At 38.5% G+C, this 27,244-nt stretch overlaps 1 protein-coding gene across 2 annotated transcripts in view; it reads right to left on the minus strand.

Annotated features, from left to right (window-relative positions):
* LOC101735679 (galactokinase) overlaps positions 1-21,143 on the minus strand; it is a 37,276-nt gene extending 16,133 nt beyond the window's left edge. The window contains exons 1-7 of one of the 2 annotated variants that reach the window (XM_062673246.1): positions 21,003-21,122; positions 20,615-20,713; positions 13,894-14,061; positions 10,475-10,658; positions 7,253-7,379; positions 5,671-5,796; positions 1,585-1,766 (exon numbers count right to left, since the gene is read on the minus strand). In XM_062673246.1, the coding sequence (XP_062529230.1) occupies positions 1,585-1,766; positions 5,671-5,796; positions 7,253-7,379; positions 10,475-10,658; positions 13,894-14,061; positions 20,615-20,623 (796 nt within the window). In that variant the 5' untranslated portion in view covers positions 20,624-20,713; positions 21,003-21,122. Of the gene's footprint in view, positions 1-1,584; positions 1,767-5,670; positions 5,797-7,252; positions 7,380-10,474; positions 10,659-13,893; positions 14,062-20,614; positions 20,714-21,002 lie in introns of both variants that reach the window. The other variant, XM_004921944.5, reaches the window with a different exon arrangement.
* Positions 21,144-27,244: the final 6,101 nt, after the last annotated feature.

A 27,244-nucleotide genomic window follows, 5' to 3' on the forward strand; every position in this document is an offset into this window, starting at 1 on the left:
ACACATGATTGTAGCTTTTCCCAAAAATACAAATTGGAGATTTCGGAAAAAAATACCTTATAAACTGGCAATCACAGCCTGAAGTGTGGGCGTAATAAATAAAATTGTGGAACGTTATTCAAGTATTATATTTTCGCTTCTACGAAAGAAACACAATATATTACAAAGGTTCTATCTACATGACACTAATTAGGTTTCGCGCATTATACCACGTCACAATGGCGTTAGATAACAAATAGAATTTTATGTTTCACTTCGTAATTAATTACCCGTCACAATTTTATTATCGCTCGCGCACTCAGCTCCATGCTTTACAATTTGTCCACCGATTTCATAGATCTCTTCTCTTAAGCCACTAAGTAAAACAGGTATTTAGGGGTTTCAATCACATAAAACAGCATTTCGATCTAGTCTTATCTAAGCATATAGCGCTAAAAGTCACGACCTAAATTATGTTCTCAACAAGTTTTAGCACAGTATCCAATAAGAAAACGATGGATCCTAAATCAATTGTTGCGTTAGGTCTACGGTCCTACACGAGGAGACGGTTGCACGTCAGCTAATTGTTTCCGTGGAAGGACCATGACCGTGATTGTTCACAAACCTACTAAAACAACATGTCGTTATTTCAGCAAAATCACTGAATACTAATACCCATTTGCGTCGGAGGTCCGATGGCTATGAATAGACCAATATGACAAATAGGATCCCGTTTTTGCAATTAGATTACGGAGCCTCAAAAGCCAAATCAAACAGAATATGCATTTTTATTAGTTCTGTCATCCCAACTAGCGGGATAGCAGTAATAATAAAAAAGCTTCAAATTTCATATATAGTTTATGAGCTTGTTCTGCATAACTTATTTACTTCTTACTTCAATTACTTTATATGTAAGAAAAATACTTTATAATATTCCTCTTTTAACCTAGTTTTGTTGCTAAAATGTTAAAGCTCTTCTTTCTTCTTTTTCTGCACCTTATCCCACTAGATGGGGTCGGCACATCTAATTTTTGTCTTCCATTCTCTTCTATCAGCCGTCATCTCAACACTCACTCCTCTCTCTCTCATATCTTCATTTACACACTCCATCCATGTCTTCTTCGGTCGACCTCTTCCCCCTCTATCATGCACTACCATTTCCATACATCTCCTAGTCACACGCATCTTCTCTCTACGCATCACATATCCATACCACGCTAACCGTCCGCTCATCACTTTGTTGTAAACGCAAACGAACGAAATCGATTTTTAAGGTTTTTTTTTTTTTTTTTTTATTGCATTTAAATGCAATAAAAAAAAAAAATGGTTAATTTTCTTCTTTAAATTAGACAATTAAAATGTGTAAAATTCTCGTATCATTGTGATTTTTAATGGACTGCATCAATTGCTTCCCGCACGAACTATGGAACTCACCTGTAACTATACTTGAGACCTTAGAACTTATATCTCAAGGTTTGCGACGCATTAACGTTGTAGATGTATATGGGCTCCAGTAACCACTTATCACCAGGTGGCTGTGAGCTCGTTCAACCACCTAAGCTATAAAACAAAACTATGTCAGTAAAGAACTATGTAGTTACTTACTGTCTAAATCCTGCATATTTGCCGCCCTCAAAGATGTCAATCCCAGTTGACAGGCCGCTTCTTGACACTGAGCCCTCCTCTGAGGGTACTCGCTTCCCGTCAACCGATGCTTCACGTTGGAGTTGATCACTAGTATACATATATTCTCCATTTTAATCGGCACCTGCTTTGCTTCCAAAGACCTGGAAAAGAGGTTTCAAATTCACTTCCTGATTTGGGCGTGATCGTAAGCTCACGACCTAAGCCAGTAAAAGCAGCTTTTGAGTCTGGTTCCTGAGCCTTCAGTGCCTCTTCGTGAGCATCATGTAACCGCGCGTATTAAAATGAATATTATTCAGTACTTTTGGTCTCGTAGTAAAATCGCCATGTTGCAATTATTTCAGACTACTGGATGAGCCTTAAGTCGATCCGTGTCGTCGTGGCCTAAACGATAAGTCGTCCAGTGCATTCGTATCGAGCGATGCACCGGTGTTCGAATCCCGCAATCAATCAATCAAACCCGCAAAATTATAATTTGCGTAATTACTGGTGGTAGGAACTCTTGTGAGTCCGCACGGGTAGGTACCACCACCCCGCCTATTTCTGCCGTGAAGCAGTAGTGCGTTTCGGTTTGAAAGGTGGGGCAGCCGTTGTAACTATACTGAGACCTTACAACTTATATCTCAAGGTCGGTGGCGCATTTACGTTGTAGATGTCTATGGGCTCCAGTAACCACTTAACACCAGGTGGGCTGTGAGCTCGTCCTCCCATCTAACCAATAAAAAAACCACGGTAGTTCAGAGTGTTCCTTTCCGATTTCTACTTAGTGAATAGTCATACAAGAGTTTTGATGTACCTATAGTCTCATGTATTTAAAGCCCTAATATATGATCAAGCGATTGAACATGACCTATCTGGTGATGCAGATAAATAGACAAACAATGGGAGCGTGTTGATGTGTGGGAAGATTCGGCGAGAAAGTCAGGGGTTTGTGTATATGGCTAACACATCTTCGCTCGTCGAACTCATCCTCCTAATCGACGAGTTTGAATGACGGTGACTGGTGCTTGAGGGGCCTAAAAGCACCGAGAGTGAATCCGGTGATCCAACAAGATGTGTTTCGAGTAATAGCGGCTATGCCTTGACCCTTTTTGCGGTAGGCAGCGACTTGGCTCTGCCCTTGGCATTGCTGAAGTCCATTGGCGACGGTAACCACTCAATATCAGGTGGGCCGTATGCTCGTCTGCCTAAAAAGTCAATAAAAAAAAAATAAAAAAACCCGTCGCCTTTTTTTTTTTTAACGCTGGGTTATCCATTTACGGATACCCGGTCGAGGGTGAGCCGTCGTCTGGGTCGTATATTGTGGGTTGTGGTGTCTACTACCCAAGTCGCCGGTGGTTAAAGTTGAACACGTTGACTGCCGTGTAGGTCATTTTCAAATTAGACGATTTCTCTCACGAAGCGCCTAGGCTACCTAACTTTGCCTTCTTTTGTTTGATAATGTATGTTTAAGTCTTTAGGTCTCTTAAAAATAGATTTATTTTCAGTATGTTCAGATTCGTTCTCCCAGAGTCTACTAGATATTCCGGCGCCTTAGTAAGAAGATCGAGGAGAGAAATCGACATAATTACTTCAGCGCTCCACGTAGGGTTATAAGTCGTCGTGGCCTAAAGGATAAAACGTCCGGTGCATTCGTATGTAGCGATGCACCGGTGTTCGAGTCCCACAGGCGGGTACCAATTTTTATAATGAAATACGTACTCAACAAATGTTTACGATTGGCTTCCACGGTGAAGGAATAATATCGTGTAATAAAAATCAAACCCGCAAAATTATAATTTGCGTAATCACTGGTGGTAGGACCTCTTGGGAGTCCGCACGGGTAGGTACCACCACCCCGCCTATTTCCGCCGTGAAGCAGTAATGCGTTTCGGTTCGAAGGGTGGGGTAGCCGTTTTAACTATACTGAGACCTTAGAACTTATATCTCAAGATGGGTGGCGCATTTACGTTGTAGATGTCTATGGGCTCCAGTAACCACTTAACATCAGGTGGGCTGTGAGCTCGTCCATCAATCTAAGCAATAAAAAAAAAATAACCATATTTATTTATTTATTTATTATAATGACATTAGCGAGTGGCGTAACGGTCTACAGAATTAAATTTCCGAATCGTGACAAAAATCATTCCATTCCTACCATTAAATTTTTTATTGTCGTTACATTTTAATAGCGTGAACAGTTGTTTGTGGAACCGAAACAAGACGATATTGTAAATACAAAATTTTGATTGTATTGCTACAAACAATAAAATTAATATTACCGTAAATTAAATTCGAGAACTTCTAAAAGCGAAAAAAACAGTAATAACGAATCAAAGGAAATTTTATCAAATTTCCTCGGGACTCTTTTGAGCATTTACGCTGCAGACGATTGTTTCTGATTTAATCATCTACGCCCTCTTGAAATTGTTACCTAATTCGTTAGTTAGTTCGGATGTTAGCAGCTCAAAAATAATAAAATAGATTTGGTTTTTTTATTCAAGATTTTTCTTTAATTCTTGTCGAGAACGCGAACTATGAAATTATAATATGAATTGTTTTATTTTGTTGGTATTTGAATAATCTATACTAATGTTACAAAGCGGAAGAGTTTATTTGTTTGAACGCGCTAATCTCAGGAACTACTGTACCGCTATAAGCTTCATCACGGTGAGACCAATACATGTGGAGCACCAATAAAGGATGTTTCAAAATAGACTAAACTAAAGGCTAAACTAAACAAATCGCATGCTATCGTTCGAATCAGCCAAAAATTTCACGTTAGGACGTATTTGATAAACGACATATTATACACAAAATAATTTATCATAATTCAACGTAATCTTAAGTAATAATCATTATCTTGAGCATTACTAAGCTTGTTAAACATCAGGATTACGTTCTAATTATCTAATCTATTTATTTTAAAAGTATTCTTTAGTTCGCTATTAAGTAGTTATATTATGTCGTTTGAAGTTGTCGTAACCTAAAGTACAGGTAGGGTACTTAATGTAAGACTCAACGCCCCCTAGGCGCGGGGACCTCGTAGGAGGTTCGGCACCCGGCCCGAAAAAAAAAAAAAAAAAAATTAAGTGGTAGTTGTAGACATTTTTTTTTCTTTTTTTATTGCTTAGATGGTTGGACGAGCTCACAGCCCACCTGGTGTTAAGTGGTTACTGGAGCCCATAGACATCCACAACGGAAATGCGCCACCCACCTTGAAATATAAGTTTTAAGGTCCCAAGTATAGTTACAACGGCTGCCCCACCCTTCAAACCGAAACGCATTACTGTTTCACGGCAGAAATAGGCAGGGTGGTGGTACCCACCCGCACGGACTCACAAGAGGTCCTACCACCACTAAAATTACTTTTACGGTTCGAAAATTAGACAATAGTTTTCTGCGAGCTCACTGGACTTCATCTGGGAGGACTTGCTATCACTAACCCCAGCAAGTGTAGTGCTTCGCTGAATCTAAAACCGGATCCTCCCGATCCACTCTCAGTGATTTTAGGCATGCCAAACACCGGTTACTATTCTCGTCGAACCCGTCGAATGCGACGAACAGTACATCGTCCAAGTTAACCCACCGACACAGCCCACTAAGTTTCTCACCGGACCTTCTCAGCAGGTCGCGATTCTGATCCGGTAGTAGTTTTAACGAAGCACTGCTCTTGCTAGGGCAAATGTTAGCTAAGTCTCTCAGGTCCGTGAGCACGCCTACACGTTTTTTTTTATTGCTTAGAGAGATAGACGAGTTCACAGCCCACCTGGTGTTAAGCGGTTACTGGAGCCCATAGACATCTATAACTTAAATACGCCACCCACCTTGAGTTATAAGTTCTAAGGTCTCAAGTCTTACAACAAGCGTTACTGCTTCACGACAGAAATAGGCGGGGTGGTGGTACCTTCCCGTGCGGACTCACAAGAGGTCCTACCACCAGTGAAAACGTTCACATTCACTTCACGTTCGGTGAAGCTAATATAAGCCTATAGGTTGCTGATGTGGGTAGGTAAAAAAAATGTATCGGCAATCGAGGAAAAAAAAAAGGTAACAAATGCGACTAACTTGCAGTCAATAAGTAATGCGTGGTCCTTTTTGCCCATAGTAACAATGTACTGATCCATGATGCCGCACGGCATCCCAGGGAAGTCGTGCTCTGCCTTCTGACACAGCTTGGCTTTTTCCACTAAACTGCAAAAAATAGTCCAACTTAAAATGGGAAAACAATAACCAGACCGAACCAGAAGATGCTTGTTCATAATCATGGGTAAACCCATCCAGAGGCATCTCACTATCGCGAATTCGATGATCACCATCTCTTATTAATTAATAAAAAGTATCATCACAGTATTTTTTTATGCTTAGATAGGTAGACGATCTCACAGCCCCACACTGGTGTTAAGTAATTATCGGAGCCCATAGACATCAACAACATAAATAACGCCACCCACCTTGAGATATGAGCTCTAAGGTCTCAGTATAGTTCCAACGGCTACCCAACCCTTCAAACCGAAACGCATCACTGCTTCACGACAAAACTAAGCAGGGCGGTGGTACCTACCCGTACGGACTCACAAAACGTGCTACCACCAGTAATTACGCAAATTATAATTTTGCGGGTTTGATTTTTATTACACGATGTTATTCCTTCACCGTGGAGGTCAATCGTGAACATTTGTTAAGTAGGTATTTCATTAAAAAAATTGGTACCCGCCTGCGGGATTCGAACACTGGTGCATCGCAAGATACGAATGCAACGGACGTCTTATCCTTTAGGCAACGACGCTAGACTTGTCTTCGGAACTATAATTAGAACTATATGATGATTCATTGATTGATATATTAGAGATCTGGGTGTGACCATTGATAGTAAGCTGCAATTCAGCACACATATTGAAAATATTACCAGAAAGAGCTTTAAAATATTAGGATTTATATTTCGTAATTGCAAAGAATTCAAAAAACCAAACACTAAGATCAAAATTTATAATGCTCTCGTACGCAGCACCTTAGAATATTGCTGCATTGTGTGGATTCCTTATTAAGAGTTATACAAGAAACGATTGGAAAGTGTCCAGAAATGTTTTCTATGGTACTTGTCTTACAACTACAATCTGGGTAGGAAGTTAACCGACACACCTAATCTCTTAACCCAGATAAAAATATCAGCCCCTAAGTACCTACCAAGAACGAAGAAATATAAACCGTTTATAAGAAACCCCGCTCGTTCGAATTTAAGTGCTTACTCTCTCTTAAACAGAATTCTTTGGGGCTACAATAAAGTCCACGGTAGCGCGGTCTCCGTCAATGTTCCTTCGGAGCTGTCCGATTGTTCTGAACTAATTGTAAGTGAAATAAATTGTTTTTCTAATTTTCTCACAACTTACAGGAAAAATATGTCGCGGATCATTTCCCAATTAAATATAAATTAATTTTAAACAATCAACCAAATGTAATCAAATCTTAGTTATATATATATTTTTTATTCTGTTGTTAATGCACTGTATAATTGAGGTGACATCTGCCATGAACTTTGGTCAATTTATCAATGTTTTGTATTGGTGATCACTTTGTTGGTGCAACTTAATAAATAAATAAATATTATTGACGACTTGATCTTTATCCCTCTAAGCTTAAAAGAACTCACCTAACCATCCTTCCCGTGAGTCCTTCTAGCAGCGTGAATACTGCCACTTCAATGGCGGCGCTGCTGGAAACACCAGAACCCATCGGCACGTCGGATACGACAACAATATCGAAACCGTTCACTTTTACTATGGACCAATGAAAGAAAGTCGATTGGAAAAATGCTAAATTAGATAATATTTAACTTAATTAACGTGACTGTACTGAGTGCTTTATAGTAAATACGTAACCATGTTCACAAACGACTTTCACGGTTAAGAAACAACATGACGTAATAACAATTATAGTAGTAGGTTTTTATTTATTTGCAAATTTACAAGAAGTAAGACGTGATGTGAAGCTACAATGGATTATGGCAGCCTCCTGACAATTCATGCCGCGAAACTGTCATACGCTTGTCCATGTAAATGAGAGTTCGACTCCATCTGGAGGTGGGTGTTGGTATTCATAACGCGAAATCGATTTTTGTGTCAATATAAAGGTAACAGTTGGAGATGATGCACGAAATATTAGGAACATTACTGTTTGCTGACAAAATAAAATCAATCGAAATAAAACGAAAGTATTTCGATTTTAATAGTTATTAGCTGACCCGGCAGACTTCGTAGCGCCTCAATCGATAAATAAAAGATCTAAGCTTTTGTATAAAATAAACTTAAAACAAACAAAAGGAATCCGTCCGATGAGAGACACATCAAAGGAAAAACAAAATTGTTATTTTTATTTAATTCCGAGCATTTTCATATTTATCTTTTAAACCCTCTCTGGACTTCCACAAATAATTCAAGACCAAAATTAGCCAAATCGGATCAGCCGCTCGAGAAAACTCGAGAGAATTACGAACAGCAATTCATTTATATATAACTAGTCAGGTCATAAGTATTGTCACACAGTAAAAACTTTTCTTTTAGAATGCTGGCCACAAAAAAGTTTATTGAATTCGAATTTCGAATTGTTCATAAAAATAAAAATGTATACTTTTAGAATTTTACTCATTTTAAATATGGAGTGGACGCTTAAAGAAGACCGTGTTGCAGTTATTGCGTTGCATCGTTGCGGTTACGCGCCAATTCAAATTTTTAACATACTGAAAAATTTCATTTTTAACATACTGAAAAATTTGAATATAACCAAAAGATTCGTTTATCGTACCATCAAACGATACAATGAAGACTCTAGTGTAAACGACAGGTCAAGAAGTGGTCGCCCTCGGTCTGTTAGGACTCCAGCAGTGATAAAAGTTGTGAAGGCGCGAATTCAAAGAAATCCCAAACGTAAGCAGAAACTGTTGGCCCTTCAGATGGGGTTAAGCAGAACCACGGTGAAAAGGGCGTTAAATGAAGACTTAGGGCTTCGGGCATATCGAAGAAAAACAGGACATCGTTTGAATGCTCGTCTAATGGACCTGAGACTGAAGAGATGCCGCGCTTTGTTGAAGCGGTACGCGGGAAAAAAATATCGGGAAATTCTTTTTTCAGATGAAATTTTTTTTACCGTAGAAGAGAGCTACAACAAACAAAATGATAAGGTGTACGCACACAGTAGTGAAGAAGCGAGCAACCGTATTCCGCGTGTCCAACGAGGTTATTTTCCATCCTCGCTCATGGTATGGTTGGGAGTTTCTTATTGGGGCTTAACAGAGGTACATTTTTGTGAGAAAGGTATAAAAACGAATGCAGTTGTGTATCAAAATACAGTCCTGACGAACCTTGTGGAACCTGTTTCTCATACCATGTTCAATAACAGGCACTGGGTATTCCAACAAGATTCGGCGCCAGCTCATAGAGCGAAGAGCACACAAGACTGGCTGGCGGCGCGTGAAATCGACTTCATCCGGCACGAAGACTGGCCCTCCTCCAGTCCAGATTTGAATCCGTTAGATTACAAGATATGGCAACACTTGGAGGAAAAGGCGTGCTCAAAGCCTCATCCCAATTTGGAGTCACTCAAGACATCCTTGATTAAGGCAGCCGCCGATATTGACATGGACCTCGTTCGTGCTGCGATAGACGACTGGCCGCGCAGATTGAAGGCCTGTATTCAAAATCACGGAGGTCATTTTGAATAAACTTTAACCTCATAAGAATCTATGTTTTGTTAAGTACATTTTGGTATATGAATGGTTACATAATGAATAAACTTGTTTCAATTATTTTACATTAAACATGTGACAGAATTTATGACCTGACTAGGTATATAGACTAGATGACCCGGCAGACTTCGTAGTGCTTCAATCGATAAATAAAAGACACATCAAGGGGACAGATCAAAGGTAAAACAAATTTGTTTGTTTTTATATAATTCCGAGCTTTTTTTATATTTTCTCACCTTTTAAGCCTTCCCTGGACTTCCACGAATAATTCAAGACCAAAGTTAGCCAAATCGGTTCAGCCGTTCTCGAGTTTTAACGAGACTAACGAACAGCAATTCATTTTTATATATACAGTCAAACCTGAGTAAGTGAAAACTGGATAAGTGAGAAAACTCTATAAGTGAGAGTAATAATCAGGACCCGTCATTTTGAGCTCCCAAAACCTCTATTAGCGAGAAACAAAAACCTTGGTAAGAGAGAGTCGTTTTTTCCTCATGGGCCTCCGTAAGTGAGACTGCTACTTATCTATACCTCTATAAGCGACAGTCGAGCTTTATTTATTTATATTATTTAGGAGGAACAAATGACAAAACAAATTACAAATTTAACATCTGCTATTTTATGACTCATTCTTAGCTTTCGTGGAACTTCCTACCATTGTTTTTGTTATTTTCTCGTCAATATTGAACCTATTCTATTTCGTGGAACTAAATAACGTTGTTATTTTATCGCTTTCTTTTCGAATGGACACGTGTGCCTGTGTACCGTCCTGTTTGTCAGACTTGCTCAGTTTATCGTTAATCAATTGCGAAGGAAAGTTCTGTTCTGCATCATGTAAAAAACGGAAAATTAAAGTACTGTCATTAAGTGACAAACTAAAAATAGTGAATGCGTTTGAATCCGGAATATCGCGAAACGAAATTCAGAGGGTGCATTAGCGAGAAACTCGGGTTAGTGAGAAACCTCTATAAGCGAGAATGAGATTGTGCTCCCTTGAACTCTCGCTTATCCAGGTTTGACTGCATTCGTTATTAGTTATTAAAATATTTTGATTAGAGCTACGTTACGAATATAGACCGTATATTGTCCGTATAGCAAACAATACGGAATCCAGATTGTCGAGTAACTTACTAGGAAAATTAGCAATAACTCCTTTGATATAATTAGCCCATTCCGGTTGGCCTGGTCGTAACTCTGCCTTGATGGTAGCAGGGAAACTGGCCTCCAACTCCTCACCGGACGCCAACACTGTGATCACGCGACAGACATCTGTGTTGTTGTACGATCCCACGACGACGGTAAGGAACGGTATTGCCTGAAATAATGCTGCCTTGATAGTAAATAGGAGTTACCGCGGGGAGCAAGGCGATGATGGAGTGCCACTATTGTGGTAGCGACGAGGATACGTCGGGTCATTCGTTCGCAACCTGCTCCTTCTAAGAAGAGCAGCGTCACACAGCATCATGCCTCGTCGCTCAAATAGGGCCGGTCTTGTTTTTTTTTTAGATGTGTGGACGAGCTCACAGCCCCCCTGATGTTAAGTGGTTCCTGAAGCCCATAGACATCTACAACGTAAATGCGCCACCCATCTTGAGATATAAGTTCTAAAGCCTCAAGTATAGTTACAACGGCTGCCCCACCCTTCAAACCGAAACACATTACTGCTTCACGGTAGAAATAGGCGGAGCGATGTTACCTACCCGTGCGGACTCACAAGAAGTCCTAGCACCAGTAAGAACTGCCGACCATCTTAGCTATGATGCTGGCAGCAACGAGTCCCAGAAGAAGATGGTAGATTTCCCAAAAGGAGACGGAGCATAAGACGACAGAGTGTGAGAGAAAGAGGTCTTCATTCTTCGCAATGATCCGCCGCCGTTATACAGAGTTTTTTTTTTTATTGCTTCGATGGGTGGACGAACTCCACCCACCCACCTGATCTGAAGTGGTTACCAGAGCCAATAGACATCTAAAAGGTAAATGCTGCCACCCACCTTGAGACATGAGTTGTAAGATCTCACTTATAAAAGTACAACGGCTGCCCCTGCCCAGCCCAACGGTTAGATACATCTTCCATCAGTTTTATCAATAAAACCAGAACAGAGGGTTGGTGGTAGTACTTGCATACTTACACATCTGGACTCATAGGCGCCTATCAATATATGGATTAAGGTAAGTATTTAACATCAGATGGCACATCAGATTATTTACGCTCACAAAGAAAAATAAATAAATAATACATTAAAAAAACTAAAAAAATACGCTTTTATAGAAAATCCAACTAAAAAATAGAAAATAAATTTTAATAAATTTGAATTAAAAATAGTGTAAGAAAAAATGATTTTATTATAAAAGAAGCGTGTAAGCGTGTTTTTTTTGTTTTTTTAAACTATCATTTATAATTCAACATTTTAGTTGAATTTCAATTTTTCATTTTTTTTTAATATTGAATTGTCATCGGCCCTCAATAAGTATGCCAAATTTCGAGTTAATCCGACGTTTTGAAGGGGGTCTAAATCATGTTCAAAGATTCCGTTACATACTAACATACTACGTCTGAAGCTAATAAAAGCGTATTAAAAAGATAAGCTGAACACTATCCCTTTCCAAGGTCCTGGTGGCAGTGACCTAGCAGGACCTCGTATCGTGACGACCGACGTATAGTTCTTCGTCGGCCAGACTTCTGGTTGAAGTCTCAGACGGAGTTCGGAAGCTCAAGCGAGAGTGTAGCGGAGTCGATTAGTGGATGGCATTTAACATCTTCGCAATTCCATACAACCCACACCCCCCAAACATGAGCTATTTTGTCGAAAATAATCATTTCCTTTGAGGATTTTCATCAAAGCTCCCCCCTTCCATAGAACAGTTAATTAATATATTGTTTGTAAGCTGTGCGAGGCAAGCTAACGTAAAGAGGGCCCCATACCAATCCGCTTATCGTGATAACTTAACTATTAAATGTTTTCATTTCAATTTTCTTAAACAACTTTGGAATGATCGGAATCCTATTTTCCGTTTTTGTTTCCAAATTTTAAGCTCCCTTGAAAGGAAAATTTTGAAACGAATTTTCACTAATATTAGAAACAATATAACATAAATATACTTTAACTTAATCATAAGGGTTCATCCATAAATTACATGACTCGCTAGAGCTCGAGTGTTTATAGAAATATAGATTGTGAAACGGCTAGACCGATTTCTAAGAAAATTTCCGAAAATTTTCAGATTAGCCTGGGGGGCGATCCTTATTTTATTTGGGCGTTATTGAGATATTAAAAACACAAGAAAAATCTACTAAAAAAATTTCAAGTATGGCGCTATTGGCTGCCGTGCGGGCGGGACTCTCCGCAGAACGTCCCTACGTCGGATTTACAGACAGACACGACAATGATCGTTCGAAAACCTACGATTTTCCATCAAATATACGGAGCACTAAAATTAATTGAAATAATGAGAGCATCTGCTCTCAGTATTTTAACATTGTTAAACATTAATCAGTCATTGTTATTCTCGGCGTCGTCAAAACATTATATTTGACAAGTTTCACATCCATATCCAGATGAGATAAGGGAGAACTAATAACTCAACTTCACTTTCATATTATTTATCAAAAATATTTTTAGCTTTTGAAAACAATTTATTAATTTTATTCAACAGATAATTTGTTATCAAATAATCTGAGTGTGACAAATTGACACTGCAGATTTCAATTAACGAGGCTATGGCGTATAGGAGTCGTCGACCCCAGGATCGAGTTTCCAGAGTTCTCCATTGTTACACAACAGTCACTGTGTGGCGGTAGGCTTCATACAACGCAAGATATTTGACAGATGCTTGAATCTCACTTACGACATTTTCAAGATAAGCACATATACAAGTTCCGAACAACAATATTCGGACCGTCGGTCTACCGAGCAATTTCACCGGCTCGGTGGAAGATTTTGCCTTCGTCGTAACCTATAAACTGGGTGTCAGAGGTGGGATTCAGGCATCTATCAAATATCTTGCGTTGTATGATGGCTACCGCCACAACTGCATGTATTGAACATAATAATCCTATTCAATAACGAATAAACCTGTATATACGAAACTTAGATTTTGCCCTGATATACATTTTGGATCAGTACGCTGACTCTGGTCCGAAAACTTTTGTGGTAGAATTTTATTTGGACCAAATTATCGACTATAACTCGTTAACGTGATTCACATTTTTGGCGGGATTTGTTTTGTTGAACACAGCTGAAGGGTTTGGAAGTTTTTTTTAAATTATTTATTGGATGAGTGGACGAGCTCACAGCCCACCTGCTGTTAAGTGGTTACTGGAGCCCATAGACATCTACAATGTAAATGCGCCACTCACCTTGAGATATAAGTTCTAAGGTCTCATGTATACTTACAACGGCTGCCCTACCCTTCAAACCGAAACGCGTTGCTGCTTCACGGCAGATATAGGCAGGGCGGTGGTACCTACCCGAGCGGACTCACAAGAGGTCCTACCACCAGTGTAATGAACGCTGCGAATGAATCTGTTTGTCAGTGAATAAATCACAAACCACTGGTAGAACGAAGCCTTCGCAATAGTCAACGTGTTCTCCGATGAGGTTGACGCGTCCCGGCGCCGCTGCAGCGACTTCCGGTCGTCTGCCGTATGCGACTATGAATCTGTCAGTGGCCTGTCGCAACAACACCCCCTCGCCTTTCGGTATCGCTTCGCAATTCATCTGTAAAACAAAAGTATGTCAATGTCCTTCTTCAAACGAGGCTTGTGGAGAGTATTAAGCGGTAGGCAGCGGCTTGGCTCTGCTCCTGGCATTGCTGAAGTCCATGGGTGACGGTAACCACTTACCATCCGGTGGGCCGTACGCTCGCCTGCCTACAAAGGAAATAAATAAATAAATAAAAATGTCATATTTTATGAGGCACATACACAACACCTGTTTACGCCTGCTTTCTCGATCTGTCCAAGGCGTTTGATTTGGTTTCCTATGACCTCTTGTGGAAAAAGTTGGAAAATATTAAACTACCCACGGAAATAAACAACATTCTCAAGTTTTGGTATGGGACCCAGATCAACAATGTACGATGGGCTGGGGCTTTGTCTCTTCCGTATAGGTTGGAGTGCGGGGTGAGACAAGGGGGATTGAGCTCGCCTACGCTCTTCAACCTATATATAAAGGAGCTGATCGGCGAGCTCAGTAGGACCAGGATTGGTTGTTTCATAGACGGGGTGTGCGTAAACAACATCAGCTACGCAGACGATATGGTGCTGCTGAGCGCGTCTATCTGTGGCCTAAGGCAACTTGTTTCTTTGTGTGAGGGATACGCCAAATCACACGGTTTGGTGTACAACTGTAAAAAGTCGAAGATCATGGTCTTTGAGACCAGGGGTGGGACGCATGATAAGATACCTCCCGTAGTACTCAACGGAACGCCATTGACAAGAGTTTATAAATTTAAATATCTCGGCCATGTGTTGACCCCTGATCTCAAAGACGATGAAGATATTGAACGAGAGCGGAGAGCGTTGTTGGTTAGAGCAAACATAATAGCTCGCAAGTTTGCACGGTGTTCACTTAAAGTCAAGGTCACCCTCTTTAGGGCCTACTGTACTAACTTTTACACGTGCAGCTTGTGGGCTGGATATACTCAAAGATCGTACAACGCTCTCCGTGTTCAATATAATAACGCGTTTAGGGTGCTGGTGGTGCTGCCCCGCTTTTGTAGCGCATCAGGGATGTTTGCAGACGCGCACATAGATTGTTTTTACGCTACCATGCGTAAGAGGTGTGCATCTCTAGTAAGTAGAGTGAGGGCCAGCTCCAACAGTATCCTGAGCATGATCGCAAGCAGGCTGGACTGTGTATACATGGATCGCTGTGGTGCCATCTCCCGTGGGATGTTACGACAGTAATTCATTGTGATGTAAATATAACTACTAACATAGGTCTAAGTCTTATTAACAATTTATATGAGTCATGGTTACTTGCAATAAAAACATTATTATTATTATTATAATTTTAATGCAAATATTTCCAGCCCATATAGGTCCAGTAATTGTTCATTATCAAATAGCAAATGAAATTTAGGTCCGTAAGGAAATGGAATTGATATAAGTATTATTATGAACATTGAGTCAGTCATAATTAAAATGTGGCTTTCGCAGCATGAACCCAAGGGCGAATTTAGGGCGAGCCCATTCAGACACTTCCCGTTAAAACGATGTACCTATCACTTCTCTGCCAATTTTCAAGTTAATCGGATGTTTTGGGGTATTTGAAAACCACTTTCAGAGATTCTAAGACGTTGAGATAAATTATAGTCAGTGTAGCACGGGATAACGTAATGTTTTTTTTTCTTTTTTTCGCTAAGTAAACTAAGGGGCTATTCCAGCTACGACCGGACGGGTAGGTGAGCTCACGGGCTCAACCTGAGAGAATTTGCTAACACTGGCCCTAGTAAGAGCAGTATATCGAATAATCTATCTAACACTGAAACGGATTCACGACCCACTAAGAAGATCCGGCGAGAAACTCAGTTGGTTAAAACGATTCATCCAGATCTGTTCAAAATTAATGGTAGAATTTTTTTTTGTTAACTGGTCCCGTGATTAGTTCGTAAAGAACTTGTGTTACAGGTACCAGATAACGGATATAAATGTAAGATTTTTATTATACACATACATATATTTAATAGACATCCATAACCCTGGAAAAGACATTTATATTTATCATACAAATATCTTCCCTTGGCGGGATTCGAACCCGCGACCCCCTTGTGTAGTGACCATGTCACTTACCACTACACCAGACGGCCGTTAAATTAAGAAGATTAAGAATTAAAAAGCTCATACACCTAAACAACCCCGAAAACTGTCTACACTCAAAATCTCTAAATGTATAGAGCAGGTACTTTTGTGAGGCATCACTCACAACTTAATCCGTAATTAACTAGCCCCTCATAAATTGACATAAGTAAGTCGACTTATGTCATTTTAAAGATTAATATCATGATCATTTCAGTCGTATAACTAACTAGCTTTTGCCCGCGACTTCGTCCGCGTGAAATAGTTACTTTGGCGTATATCTACATAATATAGCGTAAGTTTTCAAAAGGGAAAAATACCCCGATTTTGAAATATTCTTTATTGGTGCTCAGCTTAGTCCTATTGATTCTATTGGTTTTAGGGTGATGCTATATAGCCTACCTCAATAAATGAGCTATCTGACACTAAAATAATTTTTCAAATCGGACTAGTAGTTCCTGAGATTAGCGCGTTCAAACAAACAAACAAACAAACTCTTCGGCTTTATAATATTTCTAGTATAGATTTTTTAAATTTAAGCACATATTGATTTGAAAATTTACAAGTCAATGATATCTAGATTACCGTGCAATAATATGGGATCATCCAGCTGGTTCGACCATTAGTATTCGTTTTACGTATAGTATGCATTGAAGGCGTTTTTTTAAACAATTATATTTCCGATTAAAAAACTATCCGATAAAATTTACTAGTGGTAGGACGTCTTGTAAGTCCGCGCGGGTAGGTATCACCGCCCCGCCTATTACAATTCTTGCCGTAAAGCAGTAATGCGTTTCGGTTTGAAGGGTGGGACAGCCGTTGTACTGTGAAAACGGGGACCTAAGAACTCATGTCTCGAGTTGGGTGGCGGAATTTACATTGTAGGTGTCTATGGGCTCCGGTAACCACATAACACCAGGTGGGTCGTGAGCTAGTCCATACGTCTAAGCAAAAAAAAACACGTATGCATAATTACCGGTGCCAGGCCATATTATGTCTATTATCCCCAGTAACCACTTAACAACTGTGGGCCGTGAAATCTCCCATCTATACAATAAAAGCCCCTCCGTCTACGCGAGACACTGTGGCTTTATTGCTTCTATAATAAAACCAATTGAATGCTTGCTACTTGCTTTAATTATAATTTACAATGGTTTAGTCGTGATTGTTCGTCCTTGAATGTATGAATGTTGTTGAATGCTGTCAGCGCGCGGTGCCGGTAGTAGTAAATGTTCTGGTACAAGGGCGGATCCAGCTTTGGCGCCAGGAGGGGGTCACATAGTCAAATTTAGATGCGTTCGTTCACAAACGTTTGCCATTATACAAAGTTATTATATTATATTAAATTAATTAAATATTGAAGGTATGTAGTTACATAAAATCTGTATGGTGACAAAATATATAATTAAAATCATTATATTCAATTAGTGGTCCACTTAAGTCCTGGACCCAGCTCAGGGGGTGGTCATGAACCCCATGACCCTCCCCCTGGATCCGCCATTGTTCTGGTATGACATTTTCGTTAGCTTGCTGTGCTAAACGATTCAGGCGCCGCGACACCCTCCATTTTGAAACATTTCCAGAGTGACATTAATTCGTCGTGTTAGAAATAAATATTCTATTTCTCTAGTTGATTGATTCGATGAGACGGGCTCGGGATAAATCACCCCTCATCGTACTCAATTCTTTTGTCAAAGAAATTTGAAATTTTCGGTCTGGATGTTTAATACGGATTTAGTTTTCTCATATGACATGTCTTTGTTTTCGGAACTCAACACACAAGAGAAAAATCCTAATTTATGGTAATTTTATATTACAGAACGTTTATCTCTTTACCTTTCAAAAAAGGAGGAGGTTCTCAATTCGACTGTATGTTTTTTTTGTGTTTGTTACTACATAACTTTTGACTGAGTGAATCGATTTTGATGATTATGTTTTTATTAGAAAGCTGACGTTTTCCGTGTGGTCCCATTCTAGTCTCAAATTCCCAATTTAGTTCAGTTCTGGTAATGGTATCCATGAGAAAACCATAAAAGTCTTAAATTTGCATTAAGTATGTGCGCGACAAATAGATGAATAACTCAATATCGCGCCAACCGATTTCGATGATTATGGTTTTTTGTGTATATTAATTTGTTTTGGAATATCTTTTTTTTCTATTTGAAGTCGGTTTTTGTTAAAGCATGTCTCTTTACAATTATTTAGTTACATACGGATTGTAAATTTTTACAAACAACATGTGGTTTTTCAAGCCCGCAGACATCTACTGCTAAACATAGACCATTCCCGAAGTTCGCCACAACAACTGATCCTGCGCAGTCTCGATACAATGGGTTCCCGCGACTTTTTTCCTTCTAATCGTTGGTAGCCTAAGGGGTTATTCCAACTTCGCGCGGACCGGTAGGTGAGCTCACGGGCTCAACCTGAGAGAATTAACACACTAGCCCTAGCAAGAGCAGTGCTTCGCTACTACCGGACCGGAATCGCGACCCGCTGAGAAGATCCGCCGAGAAACTAAGTGGGTGCGAATTTAGCAAGTCGTCAGTCCACGTCGTGGAAGGCCTACCGATGCTGCGCTATCCGATGCGCATTCGCCACTCGAGAAATTTTCACCCCAGGGGTCATCTGCTCTACGGGCAATGTGCTCAACTCACAGCCACTTCAATCTTGCAATCCTTCGGGCTATATCAATTACCTTGGTTCTTCTGTGAATCTTCTTTTTTTTATAGCTTAGATGGGTGAACGAGCTCACAGCCCACCTGGTGTTAAATGGTTGCTGGAGCCCATAGACATCTACAACGTAAATGCCCCACCCACCTTGAGATATAAGTTCGGAGGTCTCAGTATAGTTACAACGGCTGCCCCACCCTTCAAACCGAAACGCATTACTGCTTCACGGCAGAAATAGACGGGGTGGTGGTACCTACCCGTGCGGGCTTACAAGAGGTCCTACCACCAGTAATTACGCAAATTATAATTTTGTGGGTTTCATTTTTATTACACGATGCTATTCTCCTTTATGTTATGTTATTATCCTCATTACTGATTAAATTTTTATGCATTCGATAAGACCCATAAGTCTGGCTTGTCAGGCTACGGACATCTTTGTCATATTTTTCATTTCTCTTTTAAATATTATGTTCACGTAATTCTACGACCTGTTATTTGATTAAAATCAATTTAAATAAATAAATAGTCAAGTCAAGTTAAATACGGTCCACTTTATTATTATTTAACTTGACCGTATTTTAACTTGACAAGTACATTATTTATTATCAAATGAAGCAATTTTGTAAAATGGGTCTTAAAATTACTGTTATCGGTACGTTGTAAAACTTTTATAGTTCGATTATATCTTCTATAAAAAATTTAGGTAAAAAGAATTTATCGTGTAGATAATAATAATATAAACAATTTATTATATTGTTTTCGTTCAATTATCTATATATTAATACGTGAAGCAAAAACTTTGTATCCCTTTTTACGAAAATTGCGCGGACGGAGGAGTATGAAATTTTCCACACTTATAGAGAATATAGAGAAGAAGTGCACAATGCTAATATTTTTTTAAAATAATGCATAAAAGATACATTAAATCAATAAAGAAAACTTTACACACGCATACCATGTATTTGACGCACACACGCATGCAACTATTTATTGTCAAACTTTTGTTCTTGACGTCTGTTGTCAAATTGAGAATAGAATATGGTTTGTCTTTGTTAATATTTTTTATAGTGTAGTCTTGGCGAAATTTGTGATTATAGAAGTATAAAATACAATCATAATAGTGTACAAACTTACAATTCCAATTAATTATAGTCGAATTTCGACTACTGCGGTACCTCTAGTTTAAGTAACTTCACAAAAACCGTTTTGTGTATTTGGGCGCTTTATAGACATAAATTTTTCATACTCGCTTGTTTAGAGGAAATCATTTCCTGCTATAAAGTCGCTCATTTTACACTACTTCACAATACTACCAAAGCCCACTGAGTTTCTCGCCGGATCCTCTCAGTGGGTCGCGTTTCCGATCGGGTGGTAGATTCTGCGGAGCACTGCTCTTGCTAGGGCTCGTGTTAGCAACAACGTCAGGTATGAGCCCCGTGAACTCGCCTACTAGTTCGGTGTATCTAGAATAATCCCTTGAGGTTACTAGAATAGGTAGGGAAAAAAAAACACCTGATACCATCCCAGTTTGAAAGCCTTATCTACCTTCCGTAAAGACCATGTCTATCTCGAATCATAGAAGTGTAGAATTTTACACCATCACTCAGTATTCACCGGGTGCTATCGTATCCTTCTTCAGACGAAATTTGAGAAGAGTATTAAAGTCCCAAACCAGAGACATGGCTGTGCCTCTGGCATTGTCGATGTCAGCGACGGCGACCACTTTCCATTGGCTAGACCAGATGCTTGACGCCACCTTAGTTCTTTCCTCATTACTGAAGGTCGTGACTTTTGCATCATACCTCATGCATAATTGTCCTTCATCCTTAGGTTCGTAGACATCGCGTAGCTTGATGTCCAGACACGATCGAATTGGTTGGAACATCCCGTGGGACTAGGTCCTTTAGTAATAAATAAAATTAAAAATATCCACGTGTTAGTCGCAGTCAAAGGGACAGCAATCATACAATGCAATCCAACTTGATGTCTCAACGCAGTATTTATGGTTAATGATGTGTGGCCCGACTGCACACACATTCACACACACGCAGAGAGAAAATATAATAATACGTGTTTTTTTTATATCAACAACTCACGAACCCATGTAAAATGTAACATCATAATAATATGTATCTAACTTTTTTAATATATTAAAGCATACAATAACAAAATGCAAAAGCAAATACGTACTATTTTAACACAAAATATTTATATTTCTTTTGTTATCACAATCCCGTTGAGTACAGAGCGCACGGCCACCGCTTCACTCACTAGCTCATATCATGCGTTTATTAAAAACGTCTGACGTCTGATAGAAAAGCGAAATAACTCAGAATTATAAAAAAAAAATAAAAAAAAAAACGAGGTCTGAAAGCCTGTTTTGATTAAGCAACATTTTGGCTTGATACACGACATTTATCTTTGTAATAAAATGTCCGTTTTATTTGGTATTAGCATCAAAAATTCGATTCAACTTCAATTATGTTTACTCCATTCAAATAGCTGAAGAAGTTTTTTGTCCTGATTTTTTTTTGCAACTTTTAATCTTTAAATTTCTCTCATGTAAAGTTGCAAAATTTTTACCTAAACCAAATTTCCTATCACCCCTCGATATTATAGTTTAAAAACTAAAAAAAATACTTAAATAGCAAGCCGAAGTAACGCTTAATTTCATATTGTTTTTTTCTTTATCTTGTTCTGGTCAGAATATTAGAACAGAGTTATAATTTTTTTCGTATTGTCTATTTTAAATTGTTTATTATTGTTGAATTCGATGAAAGTAACATTAAAAGTTCCGTTATATACAAGCATAGATAGCTAATTAAAATGTGTTAATAAATAAACATAAATAATATTATAATAGTAAATAACTGGGAATAAATCACGCACGGTCATCCGGCCCCAAATCAGGATTCCCTGTGCTATGAGTACTAAAGACGGACATACATACTTATATACGTTTAAATAATAATATATAGATAAAGCCCGGTAGGCGTGCTCGGGTCAAGCGACGCGAATGTACCGGGGTTCGGATGTGGTTAAAAAAATTGCTTTTTTTTTCGATTTTCGCGAGTCTATGGACGTAATTAAAACTAATTTTACTGCTTAATCTCGAGTTTATTAGATCAATTTTATTATTTTTAACGTTTCAAATACTAGAGAGTATTTATTCGGTGCACAGTTGGCTGTTACATTGATTATCAAAAATGTCAATAATTGACTTTACGATATATTATCGGCTGAAATTTCCTAATAAATTCTTTAAAAGTTTATTATTTTCACTACTGTATCAAGTTTACAAGCAAGGCAAACAAAAAAAAATTGTAATACTTAATTTATTATTCAGATTGTTAATTTATATTTCTAAGTTATAGTATTCACTCCGCAAATATCCAGTCATCTAACTTGCGAATTGAACTCGAATTCATGTCACCGGTAAAACAAATCTAATCCGATCCTTTTACTGAGCTTTGAAAATTCTATTGAACGTTATAATAATAAGAGAGATTCGTTTTAAATAATATGTACGTACAGTACTTTTCTGTAAGACGCCGGTATTGTTAAGGTGCATACCCGATACACTACCGTCGAGATGGTCCAATCAATTTAAACGAGCGGTCTTCAAAAATGAATTCAAATTGGTAGTTTGCAGGTTTGTTGGCTTATAATAACAATCGCACAATATCATACGGCCCTGGCATCCTTGAACTATCGATACTACTTCCCCGACACATGCTCGTTATTGTTTCCTTTTTCCTTACCTTGTATTTTTAGCTGTTACGAAGCGAAGAACTCACAGACCACTGTAATTGGCTTAGAGTGCAACAGACGCTAAGATATGACGTTTTATAAAAGTAAACGCTATTAGTCGAATCTTATACCTTCAAACGAGCAATTCTTGTATATTAATATGTTTATATGTATATATAATCTGAATCTCGGAAACGGCTCCAACGATTTTCATAAAATTTAGTACTTATACAGGGAATTTCGGGGGCGGTAAATCGATGTACCTACGATTTATTTTCAGAAAATGTTGTTTTATTCGTGTTTTCAATAATCAACTCTTCCCGACATCTATTGACGAATAATAAAACTATTTTTCTTAATTGAGGGCAACTAACCCCTTTAACGACACAACAAGATGGCGTTATCAAAAAAAACCGGTCATCGTCTAGTTGGTTATTATACGCAAAACGGCGAATTGTTTCTCTCTTGTACCTATCTCCCTGAATAGAACAGGACAGATATAGCTGCAACTCAGACCGTTAACATAATATATTATTATGTAAATCCAAATTGACAATTCGAAAATACTGTCTCCTAAATTGATTCCGTGTTTATGTTTTATTTCAAAAAATCATAAAGAAGGCTTCGGCTTTGTTGTATGTTTTGGTTTTGTTTCATTTCACTGGATGTTTGTAGGAACGTGAAATTTTCGTAATTTTTATAGGTTAAGTTTGAAGATTGAACGCCATAAAAATTTTTTACTATAACATCTAAACCCGATTTGTATGTTTTCACTACATGAATTAGACGAAGCGAATGATTTTTAGAATATAATGAAATAAAATGAAATGAAATGCGTTTATTTCAGGCAACTTAAGCCCATAAAATTTCACATACTATTACATAAAATACAACAAAATTAAAATTACAATTTATCAGAATGACCAAAAACAAAAACAAACAAAAATGAAACCAAATCAAATGAAACCGAATCAAAATTATTAAAATTAATAAAGAAACGAATACAATAAATACTGAAATAATGTTAACTATGTATATCTTATTTCGGTACAACGACGGGAGCTGGAGAAAGCGGGTTTCACCTGTCGGACATGTTTCCTTTGCGTGCCTTTTTTTTTTTTAAACCTACCTATGCTGATAGCCTTGAGAGGCTATGTCAGCTTCACCCTAACGTTTGTAGGTGAGTTCACGGGGCTCAACCGGAGAGTTGCTAACACTGACCCTAGCAAGAGCAGTGCTTCGCAGAATCTACCACCGGATCGGAAACGCGACCCACTGAGAAGATCCGGCGAGAAACTCAGTGGGCTGTGTCTATAGGTTAGTTCGCTCGTCGAGCCCTTCGTCGCAAGCCACGGGTTCGACGAGGACGGTGACCGGTGCTTGTGGTGCCTAAAAGCACCGTTAATGGATCAGGAGGATCCGTAATGACGTGCTTTGGAAATGCGTGCCAGACGACATCCTTTGTATACGTTTTATCTATGCCGCGCAAACTGCCAAAATCATTCTCTTCTAACAACAACATATCTTATATATGTTTTTTTTATTGCTTAGATGGGTGGACGAGCTCACAGCCCACCTGGTATTAAGTGGTTACTGGAGCCCATAGACATCTACGACGTAAATGCGCCACCCAACTTGAGATATAAGTTCTAAGGTCTCAGTATAGTTACAACGGCTGCCCCACCCTTCAAACCGAAACGCATTAACTGCTTCATGGCAGAAATAGGCAGAGTGGTGGTACCTACCCGTGTGGACTCACAAGAGGTCCTTCCACCAGTCACCAAGGTCAGATACATTTCGACAATATATTAAAAGATTTGAAGTCGTCGTCGCCTAAAGGATAAGACGGCCGGTGAATTCGTATTGAGCGATGCACCGGTGTTCGAATCCCATGCAGGTACCAATTTTTCTAATATATACGTACTTACTCAACAAAATCTCCACGATAGACTTCCACGGTGAAGGAATAACATCGTTAGTTCGTCCACCAATCTAAGCAATAAAAAAATACCGGTATGAGGCTCCGGCTTCGAGTTTCTATAAGATAAAACATTATAAACACACCCTAAGTTATTAAGCTTCACTATCAACAAGTCAACAATTTTTAACTGCCCCCTCACCGATAGCGTTTTATCTCGACACCCGTTATAATAGTATGAGACAAGCATAATCTAATTGTGACGAATATTTACTTTAATGTTTAATGAGATAAGAGTAGGCAGATAAACGCTTCTGACGAACATTTCTGAGACATAGTTTGGATTAAGTTGTAGTCCCAGGGTACTTCGCTGGTACATAGGGCCCTCACAAATTGTCTCTACTTCACTCTGGTTTGCGTTTGCTCCTTAACTCGCCTCAGCCGTTGTAACTATACTTGAGATCTTAGAACTCATATCTCAGGTGGGTGGCGCATTTACGTTGTGGATGTCTATGGGCTCCAGTAACCGCTTAACACCGGGTGGACTGTGAGCTCGTCCACCCATCTAAGTAACAAAAAAAAAGGTCCTAGATTAATTTACAACTTAAATTTGCCAGCATTGATGCCGTTATTTTCATACCCGAAAGAATCACGCTCGTCAAAATAAAATAAAATAAAAAGAGCAAATGTTATTAGAAATCATACCATTCAATTAGTTGATAATTATTAACGGTTAAAGTTTGATGGTGGAGTTAGTTGTTAAAAGATACAAAAAAGAATGTACGTAGCTATTAGAGTTTTGTGACGTTGAAACATTTCTACAGAAATATGGATTTTAAATTATTTTCTTAAACGTATTAAAAGAGTCAGGAAACATCCAAACGAACATGTAATGTAGTAACAGTACGTTAATGTATCCTTACTGGTGGTAGGACCTCTTGTGAGTCCGCGCGGGTAGGTACCACCACCCTGCCTATTTCTGCCGTGAAGCAGTAATGCGTTTCGATTTGGAGGGTCGGGGCAGCCGTTGTAAATATACTTGAGACCTTAGAACTTATATCTCAGGTGGGTGGCGCATTTACGTTGTGGATGTCTATGGGCTCCAGTAACCACTTAGCACCAGGTGGGCTGTGAGCTCGTCCACCCATCTAAGCAAAAAAAATAAATATAAAAAAAATAAAAAAAAAAATAAAAAAAATAAAAAAAAAATTCATCTATATGAGGCCTTACCGGTTTCACAAGGACAGGTAGGCGAGCACGGTCCATAAACATGGTATTTGCTAAAAGCTGCCCGGCCGCCTCCGGAATTTAGGCTTATTCGGACCCAAAGGGGTATTGATACGTCCTTCATATTATTAATATTTGGTACTTCTATAGAAAACCCTACAAATACGGAATTGGAACGGTCGAAATTTTTAATACGAATAAAATACAAATGCCCACATTCGAAACTAAACTAAGCCTAAGTGATTTTCATTAATGAGGAAAATCTTCAGTTCCTTCAAGAAATCGTTTAAATACAAATTAGCGTTAATTTCTTAATTAACGCCAAAACAGACTTCGGATTTTCTGAAATCACTACCATTTACGAATTATTTAGTGGCACTTAATTGCACTGGTATACATGTACCATAAAAATAATTCGCTCCCAATAAAATTTTACAAAATGGTTTTAGCCAATGCTGACGAACAAGCAATGTCTTCAGAAATCGCAGACACAAACACAAATGCATACATACACAATAAAGGTAGGATTTTACACAACTTACTACACGGTTCAATATTAAAATTTATACTCCTAATTTGCAGTTGAATAAAAACATTTCATAGAAACATTTTACGCTTTATTCTCGGCTTAACAATAGACATTATAAATCTCATCTCGGAAGCATCAGTGAGCTATTTGATTTGCGACGTTTTTATCGGAGGACCCCGCATCTAAAATGGCGCCCCTGACTTTGATTTATTTGGACAATGTCTCAATTCCATTGCAATAATATCTATCTCGTTTTTCAAACTTGAATAGAAAAATTATCGCATCTCAGCAAAAAATGACAACTTCAGCGTATTCTTAAACAAGGACGAATCATTTTTTTATGAAGGTAATTAATTGATACTGATAAATGTATTCGTAAAAATAATGTATTCGCTCGAGTCGTAACTACTTGAAAATACTTTTGTACAGTTTAATCTTGCATTTATCATAATAAATTGTAAAACAGAATGTTTTTTGATATTGAAAAGAAACATAAATACTACGAAATATTTTTATTCAAAATTAGACAGTAGCCAGCGAAATATTCAAACGTCAACGTCAACAAATAACACATAAATAGTTGTGTGTGTATGTGTGTGTGTATTGTTTTGTATCTTGTAATCTAATATATAAAATTCTCGTGTCACAGTTTTCGTTGCCATACTCCTCCGAAACGGCTTGACCGATTTTGATGAAATTTTTTGTGCTTATCCGGTATCTATGAGAATCAGCCAACATCTATTTTTCATCCCCCTAAATGTTAGGGGTAGTCCACCCCTAAATATTTTTTTTATTTTTTATTCAAAATTTTTAATTTCTATTTTTTTATGATACAACATACAAAAATACATACAATCCTCAATTTTCACCCTTCTACGATCAACCCTAATTTTTTATTTGCTAATTAAAAACTTTAAATTTTTTTGCGAGAATTTTGTTTTTATTTTGTCATGACGTAGAATAATAAAATTCATATTACTCTGAAATTTTCACCCCTCTACGATCAAC

Source organism: Bombyx mori, chromosome 17 (genome assembly GCF_030269925.1).
Source record: "Bombyx mori chromosome 17, ASM3026992v2".
NCBI lineage: Eukaryota > Metazoa > Arthropoda > Insecta > Lepidoptera > Bombycidae > Bombyx > Bombyx mori.